General features: G+C 36.4%; 1 protein-coding gene across 1 annotated transcript in view; it reads right to left on the bottom strand.

The window, feature by feature from the left end:
- The window catches only part of LOC123547002 (nucleolar complex protein 3 homolog), a 323445-nt gene that overhangs the window by 134009 nt on the left and 161611 nt on the right, over positions 1-27825 (bottom strand). The window contains exon 11 of the mRNA XM_053551318.1: positions 21965-22093. Coding sequence (XP_053407293.1) covers positions 21965-22093 — 129 coding nt within the window. The remainder of the gene's footprint in view (positions 1-21964; positions 22094-27825) is intronic.

Here is a 27825-nt window from a genome sequence, read left to right as displayed (position 1 = left end):
AATGGTGACAAATGCCCCCGCAGTGCCTTGACATTTGACCTGGTGACCCGCAAGTCAGTAGGGATCGTGTACTCTATGAGTACTATCAGCAGGTGAAGTTTGAAGATCCTGGGTGCAGTGGTGCGCGCGTAAAGTGCCTTCATGCAAAAAGTTAACGTTGGCCCCTGTGACCTTGACCTTTGACCTGGTGACCCCAATGTCTGTAGTGGGCGTGTACTCAATGAGTACTATCACCATGTGAAGTTTGAAGGTCCTGGGTGCAGTGGTTCGCGAGTAAAGTGCCTTCATGCAAAAAGTTAACGTTGTGACTAACGAACGGACAGTTGAAAACTAATATGCCTCCCTTTGGAGGCATAAAAACATTTGTTAACATATTTCTTCTTCTTTAAATAAAAAAGTAGGAATAGTAGGAGTTTTTTTTTTAAAAGTAGGAAAAAAGTAGGAACAGACCTAAAAAGTAGGAACAAGAGGGCCAAAATGGCCCTATATCGCTCACCTGTTATCATTGCACTTAAGGACAAGAAGGTCAAACAAGAGGGCCAAGATGGCCCTAGGTCGCTCACCTGAGAAACACACCATAACAGTGTTGTAAACATGTTTGACCTAGTGATTTCATGGAAAAAATATTCTGACCAATTATCATTAAAATTGTAGCAAAAATCTTGAGTATAAATAAGTATTTTCTTTGATTCGACCTGTGACCTAATTTTTGACCCCAGAGAACGAGACCCATATTCGAACTTGACCTAGATTGCATCAAGACTATCATTCTGACCAAATTTCATGAAAATCAATTGAAAAATACAGCCTCTATCGCATACACAATGTTTTTCTTTGATCTGACCTAGTGACCTACTTTTTGACCCAAGATGATCCATTTTCAAACTCAGCCTAGATTTCATTCAGGTTATCATTTTGGAAATTTTAAATTTTAGGAAGATCATTGAAAAATACAGCTCTATCGCATATACAAGCTTTTTTCCTTTGATTTGACCTAGTGACCTACTTTTTGACCCCAGAGGACCCATATTCGAACTTGACCTAGATTTCATCAAGGCAATCATTCTGACCAAAATTTATGGGGATAATTGAAAATACAGCCCTATCGCATACACAAGGTTTTTTTTCATTTGACCTATTTACCTAGTTTTTGACCCCAGAGACCTGTTTTCGTACTCGGCCTAGATGTCATCCCAAAGGGTTTTCATTCTGAACAAAATTCTGAAAATTAATGGAAAATACAGCCAAATCGCATACAAAAAGGTTTTTCTTTTATTTGACCTAGTGAACTAGTTTTTGACCCTAGATGACCCATTTTCAAAAATCAGCCTAGATTTCATCAAGGTAATCATTCTGACCAAAATTCATGAAGATTAACTGAAAAATACAGCCTCTATCGCATACACAAGGTTTTTCTTTGATTTGACCTAGTGACCTAGTTTTTGATCCCAGATGACCCATTTTCGAACTCGGCCTAGATTTCATCAAGGCTATCTTTCTGACCAAAATTCATGAAGATTAATGGAAAAATACAGCCTCTATCGCATACACAAGGTTTTTCTTTGATTTGACCTAGTGACCAAGTTTTTGAACCCAGATGACCCACTTTCAAACTCGGCCTAGATTTCATCAAGGTTATCATTCTGACCAAATTTCATAAAGATCAGTTAAAAAAAAACAGTCTCTATTGCATACACAAGGTTTTTCTTTGATTTGACCTAGTGACCTAGTTTTATATCCCAGATGACCCATTTTCAACTCTGCCTGGATTTCATCAAGGTAATCATTCTGACCAAAATTCATGAAGATTAATTGAAAAATACAGCCTCTATCGCACACACAAGGTTTTTCTTTGATTTGACCTAGTGACCTAGTTTTTGACCCCAGATGACCCACTTTCAAACTCGGCCTAGATTTCATCAAGGTAATCATTCTGACCAATTTTCATGAAGATCAGCTGAAAAATACAGCCTCTATTGCATACACAAGCTAAATGTTGACAGACAGACGACCACCGGACATTGAGCGATCAGAAAAACTCACCTGAGCATTGCTCAGGTGAGCTAAAAATCATAATCAAGATCAATCAAAAAAATTATGAGAAAATATAGTTGAAATTTTCTTAAAGTTACTTCAAATAAAATCATTTTCAGGCCAGTAGTTTCATGCCCGAATGATTACATCAGAGGAGGATAGGAGCAAAATTTTGACTGATGAAGCCCAAATGACTGGAACAATAAAGGGAAGAAATTAACAAGAGGACCATGATGGTCCTGAATCGCTCACCTGTCCCCACGTGACCCAGTTTTGAAGTGAGTATGAAGACATTTTGTTTTCTATTATTTGACATAGTGACCTAGCTTTTGAGCTCATGTGACCCAGTTTTGAACTTGACCTAGATATCATCAAGATAAAAATTCTGACCAATTTTCATGAAGATCCACTGAAAAATATGGCCTCTAGAGAGGTCACAAGGTTTTTCTATTATTTGACCTAATGACCTAGTTTTTGAAAGCACGTGACCAAGTTTTGAACTTGACCTAGATATCATCAAGGTGAACATTCTCACCAATTTTCATGAAGATCTCATGAAAAATATGGCCTCTAGAGAGGTAACAAGGTTTTTCTATTATTTGACCTAATGACCTAGTTTTTGACCGCACGTGACCCAGTTTCGAATTTTATCTAGATATCATCAAGGTGAACATTCAGACCAATTTTCATGAAAATCCATTGAAAAATATGGCCTCTAGAGAGGTCAAAAGGTTTTTCTATTTTAGATCTACTGACCTACTTTTTGACCGCAGTTGACCCAGTTTCGAACTTGACCTAGATATCATCAAGATGAATATTCAGACCAACATTCATACAGATCCCATGAAAAATATGGCCTCTAGAGAGGTCACAAAGTTTTATTATTATTTGACCTACTGACCTAGTCTTTGAAGGCACGTGACCCAGTTTCGAACCTGACCTAGATATCATCAAGTTGAACATTCTGACCAATTTTCATGAAGATCCATTCAAAAGTATGGCCTTTAGAGAGGTCACAAGGTTTTTCTATTTTTAGACCTACTGACCTAGTTTTTAACCGCAGTTGACCCAGATATCATCAAGATGGACTTTCAGACCAATTTTCATACAGATCCCATGAAAAATATGGCCTCTAGAGAGGTCACAAGGTTTTTTTTATTATTTGACCTTATGACCTAGTTTTTGACGGCACGTGACCCAGTTTTGACCCTGACCTAGATATCATCAAGGTGAACATTCTGACTAATTTTCATGAAGATCCATTGAAAAGTATGGCCACTAGAGAGGTCACAAGGTTTTTCTATTTTTAGACCTGCTGACCTAGTTTTTGAATGCACGTGACCCAGTTTCGAATCTGACCTAGATATCATCAAGATGAACATTCAGACCAACTTTTATACAGATCCCATGAAAAATATGGCCTCTAGAGAGGTCACAAGGTTTTTTTATTATTTGACCTACTGACCTAGTTTTTGACCGCACGTAACCCAGTTTCAAACCTGACTTAGATATCATCAAGGTGAACATTCTGACTAACTTTCATGAAGATCCATTAGAAAGTATGGCCTATAGAGAGGTCACAAGGTTTTTCTATTTTTAGACCTACTGACCTAGATTTGGACCGCACATGACCCAGTTTCGAACATGACCTAGATATCATCAAGATGAACATTCAGACCAACTTTCATAAAGATCCCATAAATAATGTGACCTCTAGAGTGGTCACAAGCAAAAGTTTACGCACCGACGACGGACGCTGCGCGATCACAAAAGCTCACCTTGTCACTTTGTGACATGTGAGCTAAAAATAAATCTAAGTCCAAAGGAAAGGAAGAACAATGGGAAGAATTTAACCAAAAAGAAAAAAAAATTCTTACAAGGTACAGATATGTCAAAATATTCCAAACAAGAGTGCCAGAATGTCACAATATACGCCCGTCACAGCAAATTTCTTTACACTAGCACCTGTATTTGCAAATGGAATTTTAATTTTGTGGTAGTAATTATTGTAATTCTTTTGTTTTTCTAAATCCACATAAAAACTCCTAACCAGGTAGAGATACCTTAAAATACACCTAAAATTTGAAAGTAACATCTATGTTGTACCATAGAAAAGTGGTCTTGGTTTTTCCCTATGGTCAATTATAAAAAAGTTACAATATAAGTTATTTATAGTAACAACTAAGGGAAGTTAATCTTTAAAAAAAAAAAAAAAAAAAATCCTCCCCAAAAATTGTAAGTCCACACAAAAATCCTTACCAGGTAGAGATAGGTCAAACTAGAGCTATCACTAAAGGTGATGAATGTACCCCCCGCATGCACTGACACAGTACATTGCAATTTGACGCACACAAGATTGCATAATTATGTGGACTGTATGTATATAGACTGTATGTATACAGTATAGCAACAAAAAACAAAGTCCCATAACTATGCAGAATATTTATCAAAAAGAATGTAACATGCACCATGCACAACTAGGGTTGGTACTGATCACTTGTGTGAAGTTTCATTAAATTGTGTGTAAGGGTTTGGTAGATTAGGCACGCACAAGATTGCATATGCAGCCTGTATGTACATAGTATGTTAACAAGAAACAAAGTCCCATAACTCTGCAATTTTTGTCGCTGAAAGAACCTAACATGCCCCATGCACAACTACTGTTGTTACTGATCAATTGTTTGAAGTTTCATTAAATTGTGTCAAGGGGATGAGGAGAGATGGTGCGCACAAGATTGTGTCTATGTATATAGTATAGTGACAAAAAAACAAAGTCCCATAACTCTGCAAATTTTTTTTCTGAACGAACCTAACATGCCCCATGCACAACTACTGTTGTTACTGATCACTTGTGTGAAGTTTCATTAAACTGTGTCAAGGGGATGAGGAGAGATGGTGCGCACAAGATTGTGTCTATGTATAGAGTATAGTAACAAAAAAAAAACAAAGTCCCATAACTCTGCAAATTTTCTTTCTAAAAGAACCTAACATGCTCCATGCACAACTACTGTTGGTACTGATCACTTGTGTGAAGTTTCATTAAATTGTGTCAAGGGGATGAGGAGAGATGGTGCGCACAAGGTTGTGTCTATGTTTTAGAGTATAGTAACAAAAAACAAAGTCCCATAACTCTGCAAATTTTTTTTTTAAAAGAACCTAACATGCCCCAAGTACAACTACTGTTGGTACTGATCACTTGTGTGAAGTTTCATTAAATTGTGTCAAGGGGATGAGGAGAGATGGTGCGCACAAGATTGTGTCTATGTATATAGTATAGTAACAAAAAAACAAAGTCCCATAACTCTGCAAATTTTTTTTCTAAAAGAACCTAACATGCCCCATGCACAACTACTGTTGGTACTGAACACTTGTGTGAAGTTTCATTAAATTCTGTCAAGGGGATAAGGAGAGATGGTGCGCACAAGATTGCGTCTACGGACAGACGGACAGACAGACAGACAGACAGACAGACAACCTGAAACCAGTATACCCCCCCTTACAACTTTGTTGTCGGGGGGTACAAATACACCTCAGAATTGGATGTAACATGCATGTTGTACTACAGAAAAGTGGTCTCGATTTTTCCCTACGACTAGTAATGAAAGAGTTATGATACAAGCTATTTATAGTAACAACTAAGGGAAGTAATTCTAAAGAAGGGACCTGCGCATGATACTCCGTCTCATGATGGTGTACAATTGTGCCAAGTTACATCAAAATCTCTCAATGCATGAAGAAGAAATGCTTCGGACAGTCATTCTTGTATCTGACCTTTGGCCTCTAAGTGTGACCTTGATCTTAGACCAAGGGACCTGATTCTTACGCAGGACACTCCGACTCATGATGGTGAACAATTGTGCCAAGTTTCATCAAAATCCCTCCATGCATGAAGAAGATATTCTCCGGACAATGTCATTCTTGAATTTGACCTTTGATCTCTGTGACCTTGACCTTAGACCTAGGGACCTGATTCTTCCGCGTGACACTCCGTCTCATGATGGTGAACAATTGTGCCAAGTTTCATCAAAATCCCTCCATGCATGAAGAAGATATGCTCTGGACAAAGTCATTCTTGAATTTGACCTTTGACCTCAAAGTGTGACCTTGACCTTAGACCTAGGGACCTGGTTCTTGCGCATGGTGAACAACTGTGCCAAGTTTCATCAAAATCCCTCCATGCATGAAGAAGATATGCTCCGGACAAAGTCATTCTTGAATTTGACCTTTGACCTCAAAGTGTGACCTTGACCTTAGACCTAGGGACCTGGTTCTTGCGCATGGTGAACAACTGTGCCAAGTTTCATCAAAATCCCTCCATGCATGAAGAAGATATGCTCCGGACAGTCATTCTTGAATTTGACCTTTGACCTCAGTGTGACCTTGACCTTAGACCCAGGGACCTGGTTCTTGCACATGACACTCCGTCTCATGATGGTGAACAACTGTGCCAAGTTTCATCAAAATCCCTCCATGCATGAAGAAGATATGCTCGGACAAAGTCTGTGGACGCCGCCTGCCGCCAGGGGCGTTCCCATAATACGTCCCGTTTTTCAAACGGGCGTATAAAAATTGGAGGTACCATCCATGTTGTACAACAGAAAAGTGCTCTCGGTTTTACCTTACGGCCAATAATAAAAACGTTACTAAATAAGTTACTTATAGTAACATAAAAGGGAAGTAATTGAAAAAAATTATTGTAAGTGAACAAAAGAAGGATCTGCCAAATAAAAAACAAGAGCACTGCAATCGACGCAAATGCAGAGCAATATACACACAAAACAAAGTCATATTACCTTTGACCCCTAAGTGTGACCTTGACCTTGAAGTGAGCCATCCGAAACATGCCCTCTGCACGTCGTTTTGATGAGGTGAACATTTGTGTCAGGTTTCTTTGAAATCCTTCAAGGGGTTCAAGAGTTACAGAGCGGAAGGGAAATTGCTAACCAACAGACATACAGACAGACAGACACCGAGGCGATAACATAATATGTCCCTTCGGGCGTATAAAAAGGAATTAAGATCTTATGGTGATACAAGTTGTGTGCAAGTTTGGTTTAAATCAAATCATAAATGAAGCTGCTATTGTGCAGACAAGGTCAAAAAAGCTAATTTTGGCCCTTTCAGGGGTCATAACTCTTGAACCCATAAAAGTATCTGGCCGGTTCAAAAAAGGAACCAAGACCTTATGGTGACACAAGTTTTGTGCAAGTTTGATTAAATTCAAATCATAAATGAAGCTGCTATTGTGCAGACAAGGTCAAAAAAGCTAATTTTGGCCCTTTCAGGGGCCATAACTCTGGAACTCATAATGGGATCTGGCCAGTTCAAGAAAGGAACCAAGATCTTATGGTAATACAAGTTGTGTGCAAGTTTGGTTAAAATAAAATCATAAATGAAACCACTATCATGCAGACAAGAAATTGTTGACGCACAAAAATAGCAAATTCTGGCCCTTTAAGGGGCAATAACTCTAGAACCCATGATGGGAGCTGGCCAGTTTTCGAAAGAACTGAGATGTCAATACAAGTTTGATCAAAATTGCTTGTAAAATGTGGTCTCTATCTTGTTCACAAGAAATTATGGACGGACGGACGGATGACGGACAAAGGGTGATCACAAAAGCTCTCCCTGTCAGCTAACAAGAGCTGTCGGATGACAGCAAGCTTGACTATTCGAAAAATTGATTGAAGAATGGGCTCAAAATATTACCACAGATATTCAGACAAAAGGAAAAAAAAATAGACAAACAATGTTCTTGTATTTGTGGATTTTGATAAGTCTTGCACTAAATGGCAATGTGTGAACCAATTTCAAAGTCCAAAAAGGGCCATAATTCAGCCAAAATAGTTGTCAGAGTTATGTACTCTTACCTACAGATTGAAATCATGATGATAAACAAGTGTTCAAAGTTTAAAAGCAATATGTCAAATAGTTTTGACAAAACGTGGACTTGTATGAAAACAGAACAAATTTCCAAGTCCAAAAAGGGCCACAATTCAGCCAAAATAGACGACAGAGTTATGTACTCTTTCCTACAGATAGAGATTATTATACTGAACAAGTGATAACAGTTTCAAAGCCATATGTCAAACACTTTACACAAAGTATTAACTGGTACGAAAAACTGAACCCAAATTTCTAAGTCAAAAGGGGCCATAATTCAGCCAAAATCCTTGATGGAGTTATGTACTTTTGCCTATAACTGGATATGGTGATGGTAAACAGGTGTTGAAAGTTTCGAAGCTTTATCTCAAAAAACTTTGTCAAAATATGAACTGGTACGAAAAACTTAACCAAGATTTCTAAGTCAAAAAGGGCCATAATTCAGCCAAAATAGATGACATAGTTATGTACTCTTTCCTACAGATAGTGATTATTATACTGAACAAGTGATAAAAGTTTCAAAGCCATATGTCAAACACTTTACACAAAATATTAACTGGTACGAAAAACTGAACCCAGATTTCTAAGTCAAAAGGGGCCATAATTCAGCCAAAATCCTTGATGGAGGAGTTATGTACTCCTGCCTATAACTGGATATGGTGATGGTAAACAGGTGTTGAAAGTTTCAAAGCTTTATCTCAAAAAACTTTGTCAAAATATGAACTGGTACGAAAAACTTAACCAAGATTTCTAAGTCAAAAAGGGCCATAATTCAGCCAAAATCCTTGATGGAGTTATGTTCTCTTGCCTATAACTGGGCATGGTGATGGTAAACAAGTGTTGAAAGTTTCAAAGCTTTATCTAAAAAGACTTTGTCAAAATATGAACTGGTACGAAAAACTTAACTGAGATTTTTAAGTCGAAAGGGGCCATAATTCAGCCAAAATCCTTGATGGAGTTATGTACTCTTGCCTATAACTGTACATGGTGATGGTAAACAAGTGTTGAAAGTTTCAAAGCTTTATCTCAAAAGACTTTGTCAAAATATGAACTGGTATGAAAAACTTAACCATGATTTCTAAGTCAAAAGGGGCCATAATTCAGCCAAAATCCTTGATAGAGTTATGTGCTCTTGCCTATAACTGGTCATGGTGATGGTAAACAAGTGTTGAAAGTTTCAAAGCTTTATCTCAAAAGACTTTGTCAAAATGTGGACTGGTACGAAAAACTTAACCAAGGTGTGACGCCGACGCCGACGCCATGGTGAGTAGGATAGTTCTACTTATTCTTCGAATAGTCGAGCTAAAAAGTAGGACTACTTGAAAGCCTGCACAGAGCACCTTTATTATACAAGAATTATAGATTTATCTGGCATAAAATCAACTTTGTATGAGTGAGAGCATGAGTGAGTGTTTGTCTTTTTTCCATTTTTCCTACTTATACTCGCTAAGATTAGAATCTAATATGCAGTTAGATCAATAGAAGTATGCAATACAGAACTGATAAAAGGGATATACCTATTTCTTTACGGCACAGACTCATTTGCTTTTGCATGATATTTTATAGATTTTATATGTGTTGTCTTTGTTTTATGTGCTAAATATCATAGAACATCACAATTTTGATATGTTAGAGCATAGTAACATAGTAAATGTATTGTATGAAATCTTATTATTGAATTTCAAAGATTCTTGAATATTAATTGCACTAGATATAAATGCATATATGTGAGTTTGTTAAATCTTTATGTATCAAAAAAAGCGAATAAAAGGGGTAACCCTTTTTGGGGCCTCAAAAAAAAAAATTCATGGAAGGTTTAAGATTTAAACAAGGCAATCAGTAACACCGAAGGATGCTCCCCGAAGCAAATATCAAAAAAGGGGGGCAACTGAAAAACAGGGTCATATAGAGTTATGGTTCTTAGTTACTGCACTCCCCCTCAATGTGTTCTACAAAAATTAAGTTTGAAGAAAGTACCTCTTATTTAAGGAAATGCTTGGACAAATTCAAACACAAAGGGGGTAAAAAAAAATGAGCCAGTGAGTTTATGGTTTTAGTTACTGCCCCCCCCCATGACTCATATAATTATGTGTAAAGTATTGAATAAATCATGATTATTTTTAAATCATGGAAAAAATTTTTATACTAAAGGGGGGATAATTAAAAACTGGGTAAGCTAAAAATTATTGTTTTTAAAATGCAAACCCCCTCGTGATTTCTTAAATGTAAAATATTAAGTTATCCCTATATGTTTTTTGTAGCTCCCACAAGCTTTTTTTACATAAGGGGGATAACTCAACAAAAAGCCAAAAATGATCTTGGCGCCCACCATTTGGCCCTTTTTTAATGTTCCAATTTCAAAACTAGTCAAGGTCAAAATCAAGGTCAAAGTTCATTTTGGTCACAAAACTGCCTGTGGCCATACAGTGGTCCAAATTTTTAAAGGGTTGAGAAAGTGAAGTAGGTACTGATCAATTTCAAGGTCAAAATTATTTTGGGTTTGGTCACTAGATCAATTTCAGGTCAAAGTTATTTTGGTACATTAATTGCGTGCTTCAATCTGAAGGCTGTGCTTTAGAAATGTGAAAATAGGTACTAGGGAAAATTGGTCAAATTCAATCAGAACACAAAACTATGCAGTGGTCAAAATTTTAAGCATGTAGCTTCAGAATGTGAAAGAGGTCATTAGGTCAATCTAAAGTTTTTAAATTTTATTTGGTAACAAACTAGCATGTGGACAAAAATTTTTAAAGGGTGTGCTTGAGAAATGTAAAGTAGGTCATAGGTCAAAATCAAGGTCATATTTTATTTTGGAAACCCCAAAAAAATTTCTGTGGTCCAAATTTGAGCCTGTACCTTCAAAAATGTGAAAGGAGGTCACTAGGTCAATGTCAAGGTCAAAGTTTGTTTCGGTACACAAACCTATGCATGTGCTCCAAATTTGAAGGTTGTAGCTACAGAAATGTGAAAGTAGGTCACTAGGTCAAGATCAAGATCAACTCATGTCAAGGTTCATTTTGCCACTCAAAACTACACATGTGGTCCAAATTTGAATGTTGTAGGTTATGGACAAGAAGATTTTTAAAGTTTTTCCATATATAAGTCTATCTGAACCATGTGACCCCTGGGGCGGGCCATATTTGACCCTAGGGGGATAATTTGAACAAACTTGGTAGAGAACCACTAGATGATGCTACATTACAAATATGAAAGCCCTAGGCCCTGTGGTTTGGACAAGAAGATTTTCGAAGTTTTTCCCTATATAAGTCTATCTAAACCGTGTGACCCCCAGGGCTGAGTCATATTTGACCCTAGGGGAATAATTTGAATAATCTTAATAGAGGACCACTAGATGATGTCACATACAAAATATCAAAGCCCTAGGCCCTGTGGTTTTGGACAAGAAGTGTTTCAAAGTTTTTCCCGATATAAATCTATGTAAATTATAAAAATAAACAAAGGGCCATAACTCACTCGAAAATTGTTTAACCAGTCATATTTTCAGGGGGAAACATAGGGTACCAATACATCATTCTGACAAAGTTTGGTCAAAAACAAGAGCTGTCTCCATAGGATGACACATGCCCCCGATGGCACTTTGAATGAATAGTTATGGCCGATGTTAGAGTTTAGGACAACTGGATCTTCAAGATTAAGGTCATTCAGGGGTCAAGGTCATAAACACATCATCTTACTGCGTAGTTATTTTAAAATCCATGCATGAATGACAAAGATATGGACTGGACACGCCCATCATTGCACTATCATGAAATATGACCTTTAAAGTCTAAGTGTGACCTTGACTTTTGAGCTACGGACCTGGGTCTTGCACGCGACACGTCGTCTTACTGTGGTACACATTCATGCCCAGTAATTTTAAAACCCATGCATGAATGACAAAGATATGGACCGGACACGCCCATCAATGCACTATCATGAAAAATGACCTTTAACGTCTAAGTGTGACCTTGACCTTTGAGCTGGGTCTTGCGCGCGACATGTCATCTTACTGTGGTACACATTCATGCCAAGTTATTTGAAAATCCATCCATGGATGACAAAGATATGGACCGGACACGAAAATTGCGGACAGACCGACAGACGGTTCAAAAACTATATGCCTCCCTTCGGGGGCATAAAAACCCACCAGTAGTTTCTGAGGAGATGCGATAACAAGAAATTGTTAACGGACGGATGGAAGGACAGATGGACAATGCGAAAACTATATCCCTCCGACTTTGTTGGGGGATAATAACTGTTATGATTATAAAGTACTGCTCCGGACACGAACTATGACGGACGGATGGACGGACGGATGCATGCACCATCACATATGTCCCGTTTTTTCCCCGAAACGGGCGTATAAAAACCCTATCGACCTTTTGACCTCCAAGTGTGACCTTCACCTTTGAGCTAGGGGTCTGGGTGTTACCCATGACACATCGTCTTATTATGGGGTACATTTGTGCCAATTAATATTAAAATCCCTTTAAGGATTGTTGAGTTACAGACTGGACAGGAAAAAAGCCCTATTGGCCTTTGACCTCAAAGTGTGACCTTGACCTTTCAGCTAATGGTCCGGGATTTGCGCATTATCTCATCCGAGGGAATATTTGTGCCAACTGATTTTCATGACAAAGTTATGGACTGGACATGAAAACAAGAGCTGTCTGTTGACAGTGTGCTCGACTATTCAAAGAATTGATATAAGTATGGGGTCAAAATATTACCACAGAATTTTCAGACAAAAGAAGAAAATTTACAAAATTAAACGAGACTTACCTTGGTTAAAGTCGATGTTTTGTTGAAATTCTTTGAAGCAAAGAATGGGAGTAGAGATTTAATTGAGATGATTGCGCATGTGCAAGGCAGTTTTGAAAGTGATGTTTTTTCTCATTATTTAACATTGAAAACTTCTATTAATAAGAAAGTTTTCCTTTAAAACTGTTATTACTGTTAGCAAAGAATACTAATTATAATAATGTATATTTATGTATGATTTTTTAGGGTGGGAGGTGGGCAATTATATTAGACAAAATATGGAATGGTATGCGAAACTTAACTAATTTCTAGTCAAAAAGGGCAATAACTGAGCTAAAGTCCTTGTCCTAGTTATGCAGTCTTGCCTACATATGTAGACTATGATGGTAAACAGTGGCCAAAGTTCCAAAGCCATTTGACAAACAGGTTAGGCAAAATATGAATTGGTATGAAAAATTCAACTGATTTCCAAGTCTAAAAAGGGCCATTATTCTGCCAAAATAGTTGACAGAGTTATGTAGTCTTGCCTACAGATGGAGATCATGACGATTAAGGTAGTTCTGCAAGTTTGATAAACCGGAAGTGATGGCGTAACATCATTTTTTCGGAAAACGTAGAATAAAGCCTGGATTCGGTGCACGGAAATGAAAATTATTTCATGATTTAATGGTAACTTGTGAGTAAATTTATTTCAATGGCACTGTTATTATCTTTCTAATGTTAATATACAATATTCAAACATCTGAGAAGTTAAATAATTCAAAATAATGTCTTAAATCATCTTGAAATGTGGGGTGTACTTTAAGTATAGGCAAATATCTCAAAACTAAGCACACAGACCTATACATTTTATTTCACAAAATTATAAACCATATGTTTATTTACGCTTTTGGGAAGTTTCATTAAAATCTACAATTTAGAAAAAATTCTATTCACAAAAATGTTATGAAATTTGTGATTTTCCAGTAGACTCCCATTGTGAAACAAGAGGGCCATGATAGCCCTATATCGCTCACCAGTGTTGATCTGGCCTACTGTCCTAGTTTTTGACCTCACATAACCAAGTTTTAAACTTGATCTAGAGATCATCAAGACAAACATTCTGACCAAGTTCCATAAAGATTGGGTCATAACTGTGGCCTCTGGATTGTTAACAAGTTTTTCCTTTGATTTAACCAGGTGACCTAGTATCTGACCCCACATGACCTAGATTCAAACTTGACCTAGAGATCATCAAGACAAACATTCTGACCAATCCTCATGAGTTTCAAACTTAACTGTGAACTCTAGAGTGTTAACAAGATTTTCCTTTGATCTGGTCTACTGACCTAGTTTTTGACCCCAAATGACCCAGTTTCAAACTTGACATAGAGATCACCTATACAAACATTCTGACCAAGTTTCATAAAGACTGGGTTACAACTGTGCCCTCTAGTGTTAACAAGCTTTTCCTTTGATTTGACCGGGTGACCTTGTTTTTGACCGGGTGACCTTGTTTTTGAACCCAAATATCCCAGATTCCAATTTGACCTAGAGGTCATCAAGACAAACATGCTGACCAATTCTCATGAGTTTCAAACTTAAACTGTGGACTCTAGAGTGTTAACAAGATTTTCCTTTGATCTGGCCTACTGACCTAGTTTTTGATCCCACATGACCCAATTTCAAACTTGACCTAGAGATCATCAAGACAAACATTCTGACCAAGTTTCATAAAGATTGGGTCACAAATGTGGCCTCTAGAGTGTTAACAAGGCAAATGTTGACGAATGACGCACGACATCGGACAACGACCGGTCACAATAGCTCACCTTGTGCACTTTGCCAAAAAGCTTTATCTCAAAAGGTTTTGTCAAAATGTGGACTGGTATGAAAAACTTAACCAGGTGTGACTCCGACACGGTCGCCATGGTGAGTAGGATAGCTCTACTTATTCTTCCAATAGTCGAGCCAAAAAACTACTGACCTGAATGTCCAAGTGTGACCTTGACCTTTAAGCTAGGGTTCTGGGTGTTGGGCATGACACATCGTCTGATTATGGGGAACATGTTTTGCCATGTAATCTTGTAATCCCTCGACTGATAACAGAGTTCTGGACCAGACATGAAACAGACCCTGTTCATGCCATATCAACATTTGACTGCCAAGTGTGACCTTGATCTTTGAGCTAGGGGTCTGAAAAATGTGCAAGGCACATCATCTTATTACAGGTTACATTTGTGCCCAGTAATACTAAAATACTACTGACCTATTTTTGACCCCACATGATCCAGTTTCAAACTAGACCTAGAGATCATCAAGACAAACATTCTGACCAAGTTTCATAAACACTGGATCACAACTGTGGCCTCTAGAGTGTTAACAAGGCAACTATTGATGGAGTATGACCTTGACCTTTGAGCTAGGGGTCTGAAAGTTGTGCATGGCATACTGTCCTATTATGGGGTACATTTGTGCCAAGTAATATTGTAATCCCTTCATCGACCGGACAGGAAACAACAGATCACAGAGTGATCTTGGCGTCCACCAATGTGCCATTTTGGAGTGTTCCAAATTTCAAGACTTACTGACTAGCTCAAGGTCAAATTTCATTTCCGTACACAACACTGTGCATGTGGTCCAAATGCGAAAGCTGTAGCTTGAGAAATGTGAAAGTAGGTCACTAGATCAATCTTAAGGTCAAAGTTTAATTTGGTACACAAAACTATGCAAGTGGTCCAAATTTGAAGGCTTAGCTTGAGAAATGTGTAAGTAGGTCACTAGGTCAAAATCAAGGGTCAAATTTCACTTCAGAACACAAATCTATGCATGTAGTCCAAATCTGAAGCCTGTACCTTCAAAAATGTGAAAGTAGGTCACTAGGTCAATGTCAAGGTCAAAGTTTGTTTCGGTACACAATCCTATGCATGTGGTCTAAATTTGAAGCCTGTAGCTACAGAAATGTGAAAGTAGGTCACTAGGTCAATCTTAAGGTCAAAGTTCATTTCGGTACACAAAACTATGCATGTGGTCCGAATTTGAAGGCTGTAGCTTGAGAAATGTGAAAGTAGGTCACTAGGTCAAAATCAAGGTCAAATTTTATTTCAGAATACAGAACTATGCATGTGGTCCAAATTTGAAGCTTGTACCTTCAAAAATGTGAAAGTAGGTCACTAGGTCAATGTAAAGGTCAAAGTTTGTTTCGGTACATAAAACCATGTATGTGGTCCAAATTTGAAGGCTGTAGCTTGAGAAATGAGAAAGTAGGTCACTGGGTCAAAATCAAGGTCAAATTTCATTTCGGAACACAAAACTATGCACGTGGTCCAAATTTGAAGACTGTACCTTCAAAAATGTGAAAGTAGGTCACTATGTCAAAATCAATGTCAAATTTCATTTTGAAACACGGAACTATGCATATGGTCCAAATTTGATACCTGTACCTTCAAAAATGTGAAAGTAGGTCACTAGGTCAAAATCAAGGTCAAAGTTTTTTCAAGTGCACAAAACTATGCATGTGGTCCAAATTTGAAGGCTGTAGCTACAGAAATGTGAAAGTAGGTCACTAGGTCAAAATCAAGGTCAACTCATGTCAAGGTTCATCTTGCCACTCAAAAATATACATGTCCAAATTTGAATGTTGTAGTTATTGACAAGAAGATTTTAAAAGCTTTTCCCTATATAAGTCTATATGAACCATGTGACCCCTGGGGCGGGGCCATATTTGACCCTAGGGGGATAATTCGAACAAACTTGGTAGAGAACCACTAGATGATGCTACATTACAAGTATCAAAGCCCTAGGCTTTGTGGTTTGACAAGAAGATTTTCAAAGTTTTTCCCTATATAAGTCTATGTAAACCATATGACCCCCAGGGTGGGGCCATATTTGACCCTAGGGGTATAATTTGAATAATCTTAGTTGAAGACCACTAGATGATGTCACATACAAAATATCAAAGCCCTAGGCCCTGTAGTTTTGGACAAGAGGTTTTTCAAAGTTTTTTCCTATACAAGTCTATATAAACCATGTGACCCCCAGGGCGGGGCCATATTTGACCCCAGAGAAATAATTTGAATCATCTTGGTAGAGGACCACTAGACAATGCTTCATACCAAATATCAAAGCCCTAGGCTCTGTGGTTTTGGACAAGGAGGTTTTCAAAGTTTTTCCCTATATAAATCTATGTAAATTATAGAAATAAACAAAGGGCCATAACTCACTCATAAATTGTTGAACCAGTCTGATTTTCAGGGGGACACAACTAGGGTACCAATACATCATTCTGACAAAGTTTGGTCAAAATCCCCCCAGTAGTTTCTGAGGAGATGCGATAACGAGAAATTGTTAACGGACGGACGGACGGAATGACGGACGGACGGACCATGGACGCAGAGTGATTTTAATAGCCCACCATCTGATGATGGTGGGCTAAAAAGCCCTGTTGACCTTTGACCTCCCTGTGTGACCTTGACCTTTGAGCTAGGGGTCCAGGTTTTGCGTTGTCTCATCATGGGGAGCATTGGTGCCAATATCTAAATCCCTTGATGAATGACAGAGTTATGGACCGTAGACGAAATTGCAGACGGACGGACGGAAAAGTGCAATCCTATAGCCCCCAAACTGGTTTTCAACCAGTAGGGGACTAATATAGATTCAAGATGTAAATTAAAGGTTTTTATAGGTTTTTCAGCAAAATAAAAGGTTTAAAAGGTCTTTCACACTATTAAAGGTTTTTAAGAGGCCTCCCTGGGAAGGCTGGATCTATCTACCTTGAAAAATTTTCAAAATCAAATTTGTATTTGCTTTTGTAAGAAATAGATAAAGCGAAGAACTAACTCCAGATATATACTTTTTACTTCAAAACTAACAAATTTTTATGACTGGTTTCTTCATAATCCTTCAGTTTTCATACTGAAGAATTGGGCAAAAATCGATTCTATTATCTTTCCTTGTTTATTGAGATCAACGCTATACCTTGTTGTCTCCCTTCGACCGTCTAGCTAAATATCGATCACTATTGGATATTTTTAGCGAGTGTTGCAGATCGTTATGGTTCGGCTATCTCCGCTTATCGTATCAAGGGAGGTGCCGATCATAAAAAAACAAGGATTATAGATTAGAGATCTCCTGTAAAAACGTAGTGGGAAGGGTGATTTATTATACACCAATTTTAAGTCAACAGCAAATATAGTCATCAGCTTCGTTTAATTCTGTTTTTCAATAATGTAAAATGCGGAGCGGAAAAAAGAAGACACTACGTTATTTATTCTTTTATTTTGCATAGTCAAAGAGCTATAAAAAAAAGTGCTTTTATACTTCTTTGGCATAGAATATGAAATAATGATCTATATTATCTTCTTTATATTTTACATTAAAGAAACTGAGACATAAAAACAAATATAAATACACAAAATCATGTATATTAGGCGAGTATAACATACATGTACATGAAACTACTATTATCTTAAAAAATAGAAAGCAGGAAAAAAATATATATGTTTTTTAAAAGTGCTTACAAACTTGACAATTTCATTTTCAGTTATTATAAATAGATGTGAAATGCGTTTTTTTATTATTATTATTAATCATATTTAACTTGTCAAAATTAATTTTGCTATGTAATGAACATTTGAAAAACGTCACACACTGATGAAAAATGAACAGAAAAACAAACTAGCAAACATACTTGACAATGTAAAAAGTATCTTTTTATGACACCAGTGCCTGTTAATTGGAAGTGTGACCTATTTGCCCCCCGAGCCAGTCATTGTGTAATAAGTATGTGCGAATTATGACTTCTCAAGGTTTCTCAAAAGGGACTGACTGACTGATTTAATAAATGTCAGATTTTCAAAACAAAAAGTGGAAAACCTAAGAATAAATCAAGCACACCATAGAAAAAAGTCTTTTAGAAAAGATTTAGGATAAAGTGACACTAATGTAGTGTAAAGGTTATTCATAATAACTATCACGAATATTTTTACTATATGAACAGGGGATTACAGATTTTTCATATCTGTTAGCACGTGCTATACCTTCTTGAGATTAGCTGTGCGTACATTCAGTTCAATTCAGTTTCGATTTATTGCATAAATACAATGCCTACAGCAAGTGAAAGCATTATATAATATGGAGCAGAGAAAGTACATAATAATTTTCAGGAGAGACAATAAACCAAAGAGCTATAAAAAATTAACAAGAGCTGTCGGAGGACAGCAACGCTCGACTATTCAACAGCCTTGTCGACTGAATGAATACGGAAGTCGAAAAAGGGACATAATTTAGTAAAAAAGCAAAATAGGGTTATGGAACCTGCATAGTGCTTATCAGCTCATGACAGTGGACAAGTGTGTGAAGTTTCAATCCATTCCCATTAGTGGGTACTGAGATACCAGCTTACATATAGGAATTTAACCAAAAACTCCTAAGTTGAAAAAGGGGCATAATTTTGTAAAATGCGAAGTTGAGTTATTGACCCTTTGCATTGCATGTCATATCATGATAGTGAACAAGTGTGTGAAATTTCAATCCTTTTCCATTCGTGGATACTGAGATACCAGCTTACATACAAAAACTTAACCAAAAATTTCTATGTTGAAAAAGGGGCATAATTTTGAAAAAAAGCAAAATAAAGTAATGGGACCTGCTTTATGCAAGTCAGATCATGACAGTGAATAAGTGTGTGAAGTTTCAATCCATTCCAATAAGTGAGTACTGAGATACCAGCTTACATACAAAACCTTAACCAAAAAATTCTAAGTCGAAAAAGGGGCATAATTTTGTAAAAAAAGCGAAATAGAGTTATGGCACCTGTGCAATGTAAGTCAGTTTATCACAGTAAATAAGTGTCTGAAGTTTCAATCCATTCCCACAAGTGGTTACTGAGATACCAGCTTACATACAAAACCGTAACCAAAAATTTCTAAGTAGAAAAAGGGGCATAATTTTGTAAAAAAAGCGAAATAGAGTTATGGCACCTGTGCAATGTAAGTCAGTTTATCACAGTAAATAAGTGTCTGAAGTTTCAATCCATTCCCACAAGTGGTTACTGAGATACCAGCTTACATACAAAACCGTAACCAAAAATTTCTAAGTAGAAAAAGGGGCATAATTTTGTAAAAAAGCAAAATAGAGTTATGGAACCTGTGCAATGTAGGTCAGTTTATCACAGTGAATAAGTGTGTGAAGTTTCAATCCATTCCCACAAGTGGTTGCTGAGATACCAGCTTACATACAAAAACTTAACCAAATCGGGACGCGGACGCCGGCGCATGGGTGAGTCCAATAGCTCTACTATTCTATGAATAGTCGAGCTAAAAATGTATTTTATACTTCTTTGAATAAACTAATAAATCAATAAACGACAATTTTTCACGATGTTGTCACAAAACTTCTATAGTATAATATTTTCACTCTGAGGCGAACTTTTAACACTTGTTCTATATATCTATACTTTAATATCGAACAATTAACCTGTATTAAGGAAAAACAACTGTTAATCAAATACAAGTAAATACTCCATCACTGTCCCATTATCTTATGTATCTAACAACATTTGTACTTGAAAATGAAAAAATATATATTTATTGTGTATTTAAGTCTCGTTCATTTAACATGTTACAATTTTCAAAATGCTCTTACGCAGTCACCGAGAAGATTATTATCTGTGTAATAAAAAGACCTGATCGTCCCTAATCCCCTAATAAAAAGGTGTTGATAAGCAATAAACTTGCAAAAAGCTGTTAATTGGTAATAAACAACTATCGAAAAGCACTTTAATATGGCTGTTTTAGAGGCTCCGAAAACAATTTACTCAAATGTTGCATTATATAAATTCTTTATAACATATTTATGGTTAAAACTTAAACTAAGGGGTATAAGTATAATTAAACGAATCTTTAAAATACGAGACAGTGGTTTAGAAAGAAATATATATAGTTGCAACGTTCATCATGTCTTATATTTTTTTTTATTTATTAACATGATACGTCAGCATCTTTCTCTGTAACATTTATTTTGCGGTAAGCTTGTAATTCCCAAAAACTATGGTTCGCCTTAATATAACTGAAATTATTCCCGCACTGTTATTATCACTTAATACTATGTTGTAACAATCATCGGCAGCTAAACTTCGGGCGAGTTCGTGCGTTTCCGCACGCGTCCGGAAATACCACGGACACGGCAAATAAAGAAATAATACAAAAATCCCCAACTTTTAAACGTCTAGGGAAGCAAGAAGACATTAAAATAATTTCAAAATAAAAACATATATAAAAAGTTTATTGTCTGTAGAATACTTCAATAGGATAATAAATATTCTCAGAATATGAATAAAGTGGCTACAGGGAAAAAAATAAGATACGTATCACAGGTTTTTGCTTATTTTATTCAGTAACTATATGCCGTAAACAGAGACTGATAGTGATGTTTTTTAATCGCCAAGGGAAGCATTAATTCTTCATTTTAGATAAATAATTTTTATATCTTTGTAAAGAGAAAAGAATGACGAACACTTTAATAGGATAATAAATATTGTGTGTTCATTCTAATTAAAACAATATTTGTTCAAACTTTTTTCCCTTCTTTGTTTCTATTGGAAAATATCAACCAGATAAAAATCGATATCGCACTGCCAGGTGATTTCAAGGGGGATAATTTTACCGATAAGACGACAAATTTTACCTAATTGTTGATCATGTTACATGCTTGCATTTTGCCATTTAGAACTGAGACTCATTCCAGGCTTATAGTTTCCATTTTATGCAAATTTTCCTTATTGTCACTCAAATGTTCTTGTTGCTGACCTAACTTCATTCAAATTCTTGTTACTTTCATTTATGATCTTTTAAAAACTGACATGGTCTGCAGCCCAAGGCATTGAGAGTAACTGTTTCCCTTTCCCTTGTGGTCACTATTTGTAGATGTTTAAGATTTAGAAGATGAGAAGTTTTTGCAAGTTTTACCATTAAGTTCCAAAAAAATGGAACACGCTAAGATATTCAAAACTACCAAATTTTTTTTACACTTCTAGAATAAATCCATATACACTATCATTCATCATACGGTTTATGAAAAGAAATAGTTTAAATGCTTTTCTATTTTTAGATTTGGCATCCCCTAAAAGGGGCTAAGTGTAACACTTGATAACATGAGCAAATTTATGAAATATATTTGGCAAAATTATGTACTTTGTTAAAAATTACTTGAAAGATGAGTTGGAACAACTATTCTAAGGTAAAATCAAATCTATTCATCTATAACAGAGTGGAAGTGTCAGAGACATATGTTGATAGCCTTGACTTACCTTTTTCTCTTTTCTTGATAACCTGTCATTAAGTTTATGATTCTTCTTATCTTTAGTGTTTTCATCTTTTGACAGAGGATCTGTGTAGCTTACTTCTTTGATCTTCAGAGATAAAAATGTCTCCAATACCTTCAAGTAACAATCAAAACAATAGTAGGGCAATAGTCACTCACCTGACCATGACTGATTGATCTTGAATAAACGTATGACACACTGAATTATGAATGGTTACAACTGTGTTTTGTATAAACTAGAGATTGTTTCTCACGAAAAACATACATCACACTTTACAAAATATTTTGGTAATTTGCAAATTTTCCCTATTCGAATTTTCCAAGAGCATTTTCACAATTCCACTGGTGTTGGTGGCATTCCCAAAATGATGAACACAAGACAGTCATTGACCCTTATAATCACATGCCAAATATCAAAGCTCTAGAGAAGAAGATTTCTGAAGTCTTATAGCTGAAAACCTATTTTTAAACAAAAAGACCCACATGTTCAATGAACCGGAACCATTTGAACAACTTTGAAAGAGAGCTACCCAGAGATCATTTGTGTAAAGTTTCATCAAAATCCATTCAGTGGTTTTGTAGGAATTTAATGTCCTTTAAAGAAATTGTTGATGAAAAATGACCACTGCATCTGGTAGCTATGTTTTTTTGATGAATCAGAAAAACTTGTAGAATGTCACACAAGGACAATTCGTGTGAAATTATTTTAAAATTGGGCTAACAGTTTCATACAAGAAGATTTTCTACTATTAACATATAGGGACAAGAGTGCCAGAATGTCACAATATACGCCCGTCACAGCAAATTTCTTTACTCTAGCTGCTGTATTGCAAATGAATTTTAATTTTGTGGTTGTTTAGTAATTATTGTAAGTCTTTTGTTTTCCTAAGTCCACAAAAAAAATTCCTTACCAGGTAGAGAGACCTTAAAATACACCCAAAATTTGAAAGTAACATCTATGTTGTACCACAGAAAAGTGGTCTTGGTTTTTCCCTATGGTCAATTATAAAACAGTTACAATATAAGTTATTTATAGTAACAACTAAGGGAAGTTAATCTTTATAAAAAAAAAAAAAAAAAAAAAAAAAAAAATAAAAAATCCAAAAAAAAAAAAATGTAAGTCCACACAAAAGTCTTCACCGGGTAGAGATTGGTCAAAATACACCTCAAAATTAGATGTAGCATGCATGTTGTACTACAGAAAAGTGGTCTTGATTTTTCCCTACGACTAGTAACGAAGAAGTTACAATATAAGCTATTTATAGTAACAACAAAGGGAAGTAATTCTAAAGAAAGGAACTGTGCATGACACTTTTTCTCATGATGGTGTATAATTGTGACAAGTTACATCAAAATCCCTCCATGCATGAAGACGAAATGCTTCGGACAAAGTAATTCTTGTATCTGACCTTTGGCCTCTAAGTGTGACCTTGACCTTTGACCTAGGACCTGGTTCTTGCGCATGACACTCCGCCTCGTGGTGGTGAACATTTGTGCAAAGTTATATCAAAATCCCTCCATGCATGAAGAAGAAATGCTCCGGACAAGGTTTTCATTCTTGTATCCCTTGACCTCTAAGTGTGACCTTGACCTTTGACCTAGGGACCTGGTTCTTGCGCAGACACTCCGCCTCGTGGTGGTGAACATTTGTGCCAAGTTATATCAAAATCCCTCCATGCATGAAGAAGATATGCTCCAGACAAAGTTTTCTTTCTTGTATCCTTTGACCTCTAAGTGTGACCTTGACCTTAGCCCTAGGGACCTGGTTCTTGCACAAGACACTCCGTCTCATGATGATGAACAATTGTGCCAACTTTCATCAAAATCCCTCCATGCATGAAGAAGATATGCTCCGGACAAAGTCATTCTTGAATTTGACCTTTGACCTCTAAGTGTGACCTTGACCTTAGACCTAGGGACCTGGTTTTTGCGCATGACACTCCGTCTCATGATGGTGAACAACTGTGCCAAGTTTCATCAAAATCCCTTCATGCATGTAGAAGATATGCTCTGGACAAAGTCTGTGGACGCCGCCCACCCACCGCCCGCCCGCCAGGGGCGTTCCCATAATACGTCCCGTTTTTCAAACGGGCGTATAAAAAATGACCATGCACCCTGGTGGCCATGTTTTTTGTTGAATCGGAATAATTTGAACAATCTTGGTAGAGGGTCACACAAGGACCATTTGTGTAAAATTATTTTAAGATCGGGCCAGCAGTTTAACACAAGAAGATTTTTAAAGTTTCCACAATATACATAAACTGAATACACTGCGAAAAAAGGGTCAATATACGGGAGTGTACGGTCCCGTATATTTCGAAAATACGGGAGTATACGGGATGTATATTACAAATATACGGACCTAATATACGATCCCGTATTCGGAACATCTAGTATACGGGAAGTCCGTATATTTGTCATGCATATACGGGATCCCGTATACGCCGAATATACTAAATGTATATTTCCCGTAATTATGCAATATACGAACTTTAAAAAAATCCCTAGAAATGGTGTTTATTCGTTGTCCTGCTTTATACCATAAGTTTCATTTTCATGTATTCGAAGGGTCTTGAGACTTTTTTTCCCGTATACTTTCCGTATTTTAGAATATACAGAACACGTAAAAACGAGCCTGTATATTCCGAATATACGTAGTATACGGATCCGTATTTTTTTCTTTATACGGACTGTGATTGCATCTAATTACGGGGCATATACGGACTTGTATTTTTAAATACGGGCTTCGGATTTTTCCGTATACGCATGAATACGTAGTATACGGATCCCGTATTTTTGTCATATACGGACTGTGTTTTGCATCTAATATACGGGGCATTTTAGGACTTGTATTTTCAAATATAGGGGCTTGGATTTTTTCTGTATACGATGATATACAAAGTATAGGGAAATCCCGTACTTTTGTCTATACGGGGCATATACGAAAACTGTACTTTTTGATATATGGGCTAGGGGACTAGTCCCGTATATGCATGGTATACGCAAATATACGGATCCCGTACTTGTGTCATAACGGGGAAAATACGAAACTGTATTTTTTTACTATACGGGCTAGGGGACTAGTCCCGTATTTGCATGGTAACGCAATATACGGATCCCGTACTTGGTCATAACGGAATGTATTTGCATCTGATTACGGGGATATACAAAACCTGTAGTTTTTGATATAGGGGCCCAGGTTTTTCCCCGTTTATGCAAGATATGCAAGTTCAGATTCCAATATTTGGTCACATTTAGACTGAATTTGGTTTTTATTCGGGGAATTCACGGACCAGTATTTCTAAAAGATACATTTCCCAGATTTTCCCGTATATGCAGTGTCGTATACAAATCCCGTTTTTTCTTTATGTGAACTGATTTGTATATGTGCACACACTGAAAGATGCAAATGAATGTCGGTGATACCTACAGCAGAATAGGTATGTTAAAAAAAAGCAAGACAAAGACAGGTTTATGAAAAAAAAAATCTATTGTTATTAATTGGAGACATGTCAGATTCAAACTAACATTTTATTCAATTTAAAAATACTTTTTAAATCGTTTTTCAAACGGTTATGAATCATTTTTCATTTCTTGTCCAAATAAAATAAGCGAATTAAAATGTGAGTAATAAATAACATCAAGCATTTCTTAATATTTTTATGTTCATTTCTATTGAAAAACTAGCAATTCGACATTTAATTCTGCGCGGTTTGGGACTCAACAAATCAGTTGAGTATCACTTCTTTTACTATTGTCTGTACATGTTTTCGTTATTCCCATGAATCCCGATTTACCGCTATAGGCTTTTCGATTTGCCGTCTTCTAAAAAGAGCAGTACACCCCCCCTAATGTCCGAAGATGTACTTTAAAAAGACGCAGTTGGTTCTGTACTGGAACACGATATGTAAGCAGGTTACAAATGATGAAACCACATGGAAAATATTCAGTTTCCTGATCTCAATAAGTATAAGTTTTATCTGTTGTTACAAATGTCACTGAGAACGAATGGCTCATCCGGGCTGTCTGTCTGCATCTGTTGATCAAACTAGTAGAACTTCACACATAAGTATATTCTCTAGTGAAAATAAATAGTCGTCCGTTTTCTGATTCCAGTAAACAACTCTTGTGTCAACCTGGAATAAAAAATGAAACGCATTAAAAGATATAAAAAATGGACTCTTGCAATTCATAGATATGATAATTATATCTATTAAATGATGTGAAATTATGACGAATAAAATGACATGGGGGCAGGGATGACGACTCATTAAGTGTCAGAACCCCCATACTCATTTCGCGCGAAAAGAAATTAGATATCATTAAACGTGCCTGTTGATATTTAATACAAGTTATCTATGTAGTGTTTTATTGCGTTTTATGGTTATATTACGTTAAAATCTATTCCCAAATTATTTTTTAAAATATAAAATGCATGGTGTTCATAGTGCCGTCACACGTTGTCCGGTCAATCCTCACCTCATTTTGATGGATTGTCTTTAAACTGACATACAGTAAAAACATAAATACGGGAGAGACTTTTTTCAAGAGAGATTTTACCTGTCACAAAACTTCAAAAGCACATAAAGTTGTGTAATGGGATCTAAATAACATTTCCCCCAAATTTTATTCCTACCAAAATGTCAAAACTACAGCCAGGGTATAATTTAAACCAAACGTAGTGTTAACGTAAACATGCTAGATTAGTGTTCCTTAACCTGTCCGCCATTACGCAATCCTCCGTTTTGGGGAATTTACTCAAAATGCACAATAAATTTTCTGTACAGTTTGGATAAATATATCAGAGTGAATACAGCATTCTCGCATACCAGGGGGTCTACCGGGGTTTCCCCCGGGATTTTGACGAACATCGACTGATGAGAATGCATAACAGTCGCGTTGTTAAGCTTTTTTTTAAATTTTAAATTATTTCAAACTCTCTTTAAACTTTGTGCCCTGAACAAGTTCTGAACGATATTTTTGCCTCTAAAACGTTTTAATATTTGGTTAAACAATCTGAAGAGTTTCAAAATTTCCAATCTCGCGGTCATATAATATTCTTAGACAAGTAAAATGTTCATCATAAACGTCCCATGTCTTTCTGTTCAAATAAATATAATGCATCTGTAAATCTGGTTTTAAAATTATCCCAATCTCATGATTAACCTAACTAAAATATAATAAATAATATCAGGGTATTCAATAAATTTACATTATTTCATATTAGAGTTGCCGAATATTCGATAATAATTATGTAACAGTGTTAACATGTTTAATCTGTTAAAAAAATGAAAAAAAATTGGTACTAGTTTAAAGATCGATTTACAGACATACTCGATTTCTTTCCTAATAAATGACCACTTTGTTTTCAAAATGATTGGTTTTGCACGAGCGCATGTCTATTCGTGCACGTGAACAGGCCTGGCTAGAATAACAGAAAAACGGTAGACATGCAAAGATAGACCTTCCCGCGAGATGTTTATTGTTCTCATATATTTTTTTTTTCGAAATATATAGACCCCAGGCAAACAGGCTTTAATATTCCTTAATCAATATTCCTTAAATGCACAGGATATGCTTGACGATAAAATTCTACAAATAACATCTACGGAGTAATATACTGAAATGAGGTTCGATTAAAAAGCACAATTATCAGTTCATCAAGGATACCTTTTAAGCTGAAGTTGTCACATTATGAACTTAAAATGGGAACCATTTTCTTTCTATAAACTATTAAAAAATGTCATATATAGAAAAAGATGGCGCGTGGGGGAAACGAACCCTGACCGCAGCGGCAATAAAGAAGTTTTCCACTGTCGTTACCAATTATAACGCAAGGGGGGGTTT

Source organism: Mercenaria mercenaria, chromosome 9 (assembly GCF_021730395.1).
Source record: "Mercenaria mercenaria strain notata chromosome 9, MADL_Memer_1, whole genome shotgun sequence".
NCBI classification, from domain to species: Eukaryota; Metazoa; Mollusca; class Bivalvia; order Venerida; family Veneridae; genus Mercenaria; species Mercenaria mercenaria.
This window is presented reverse-complemented; position numbering and strand designations above follow the sequence as displayed.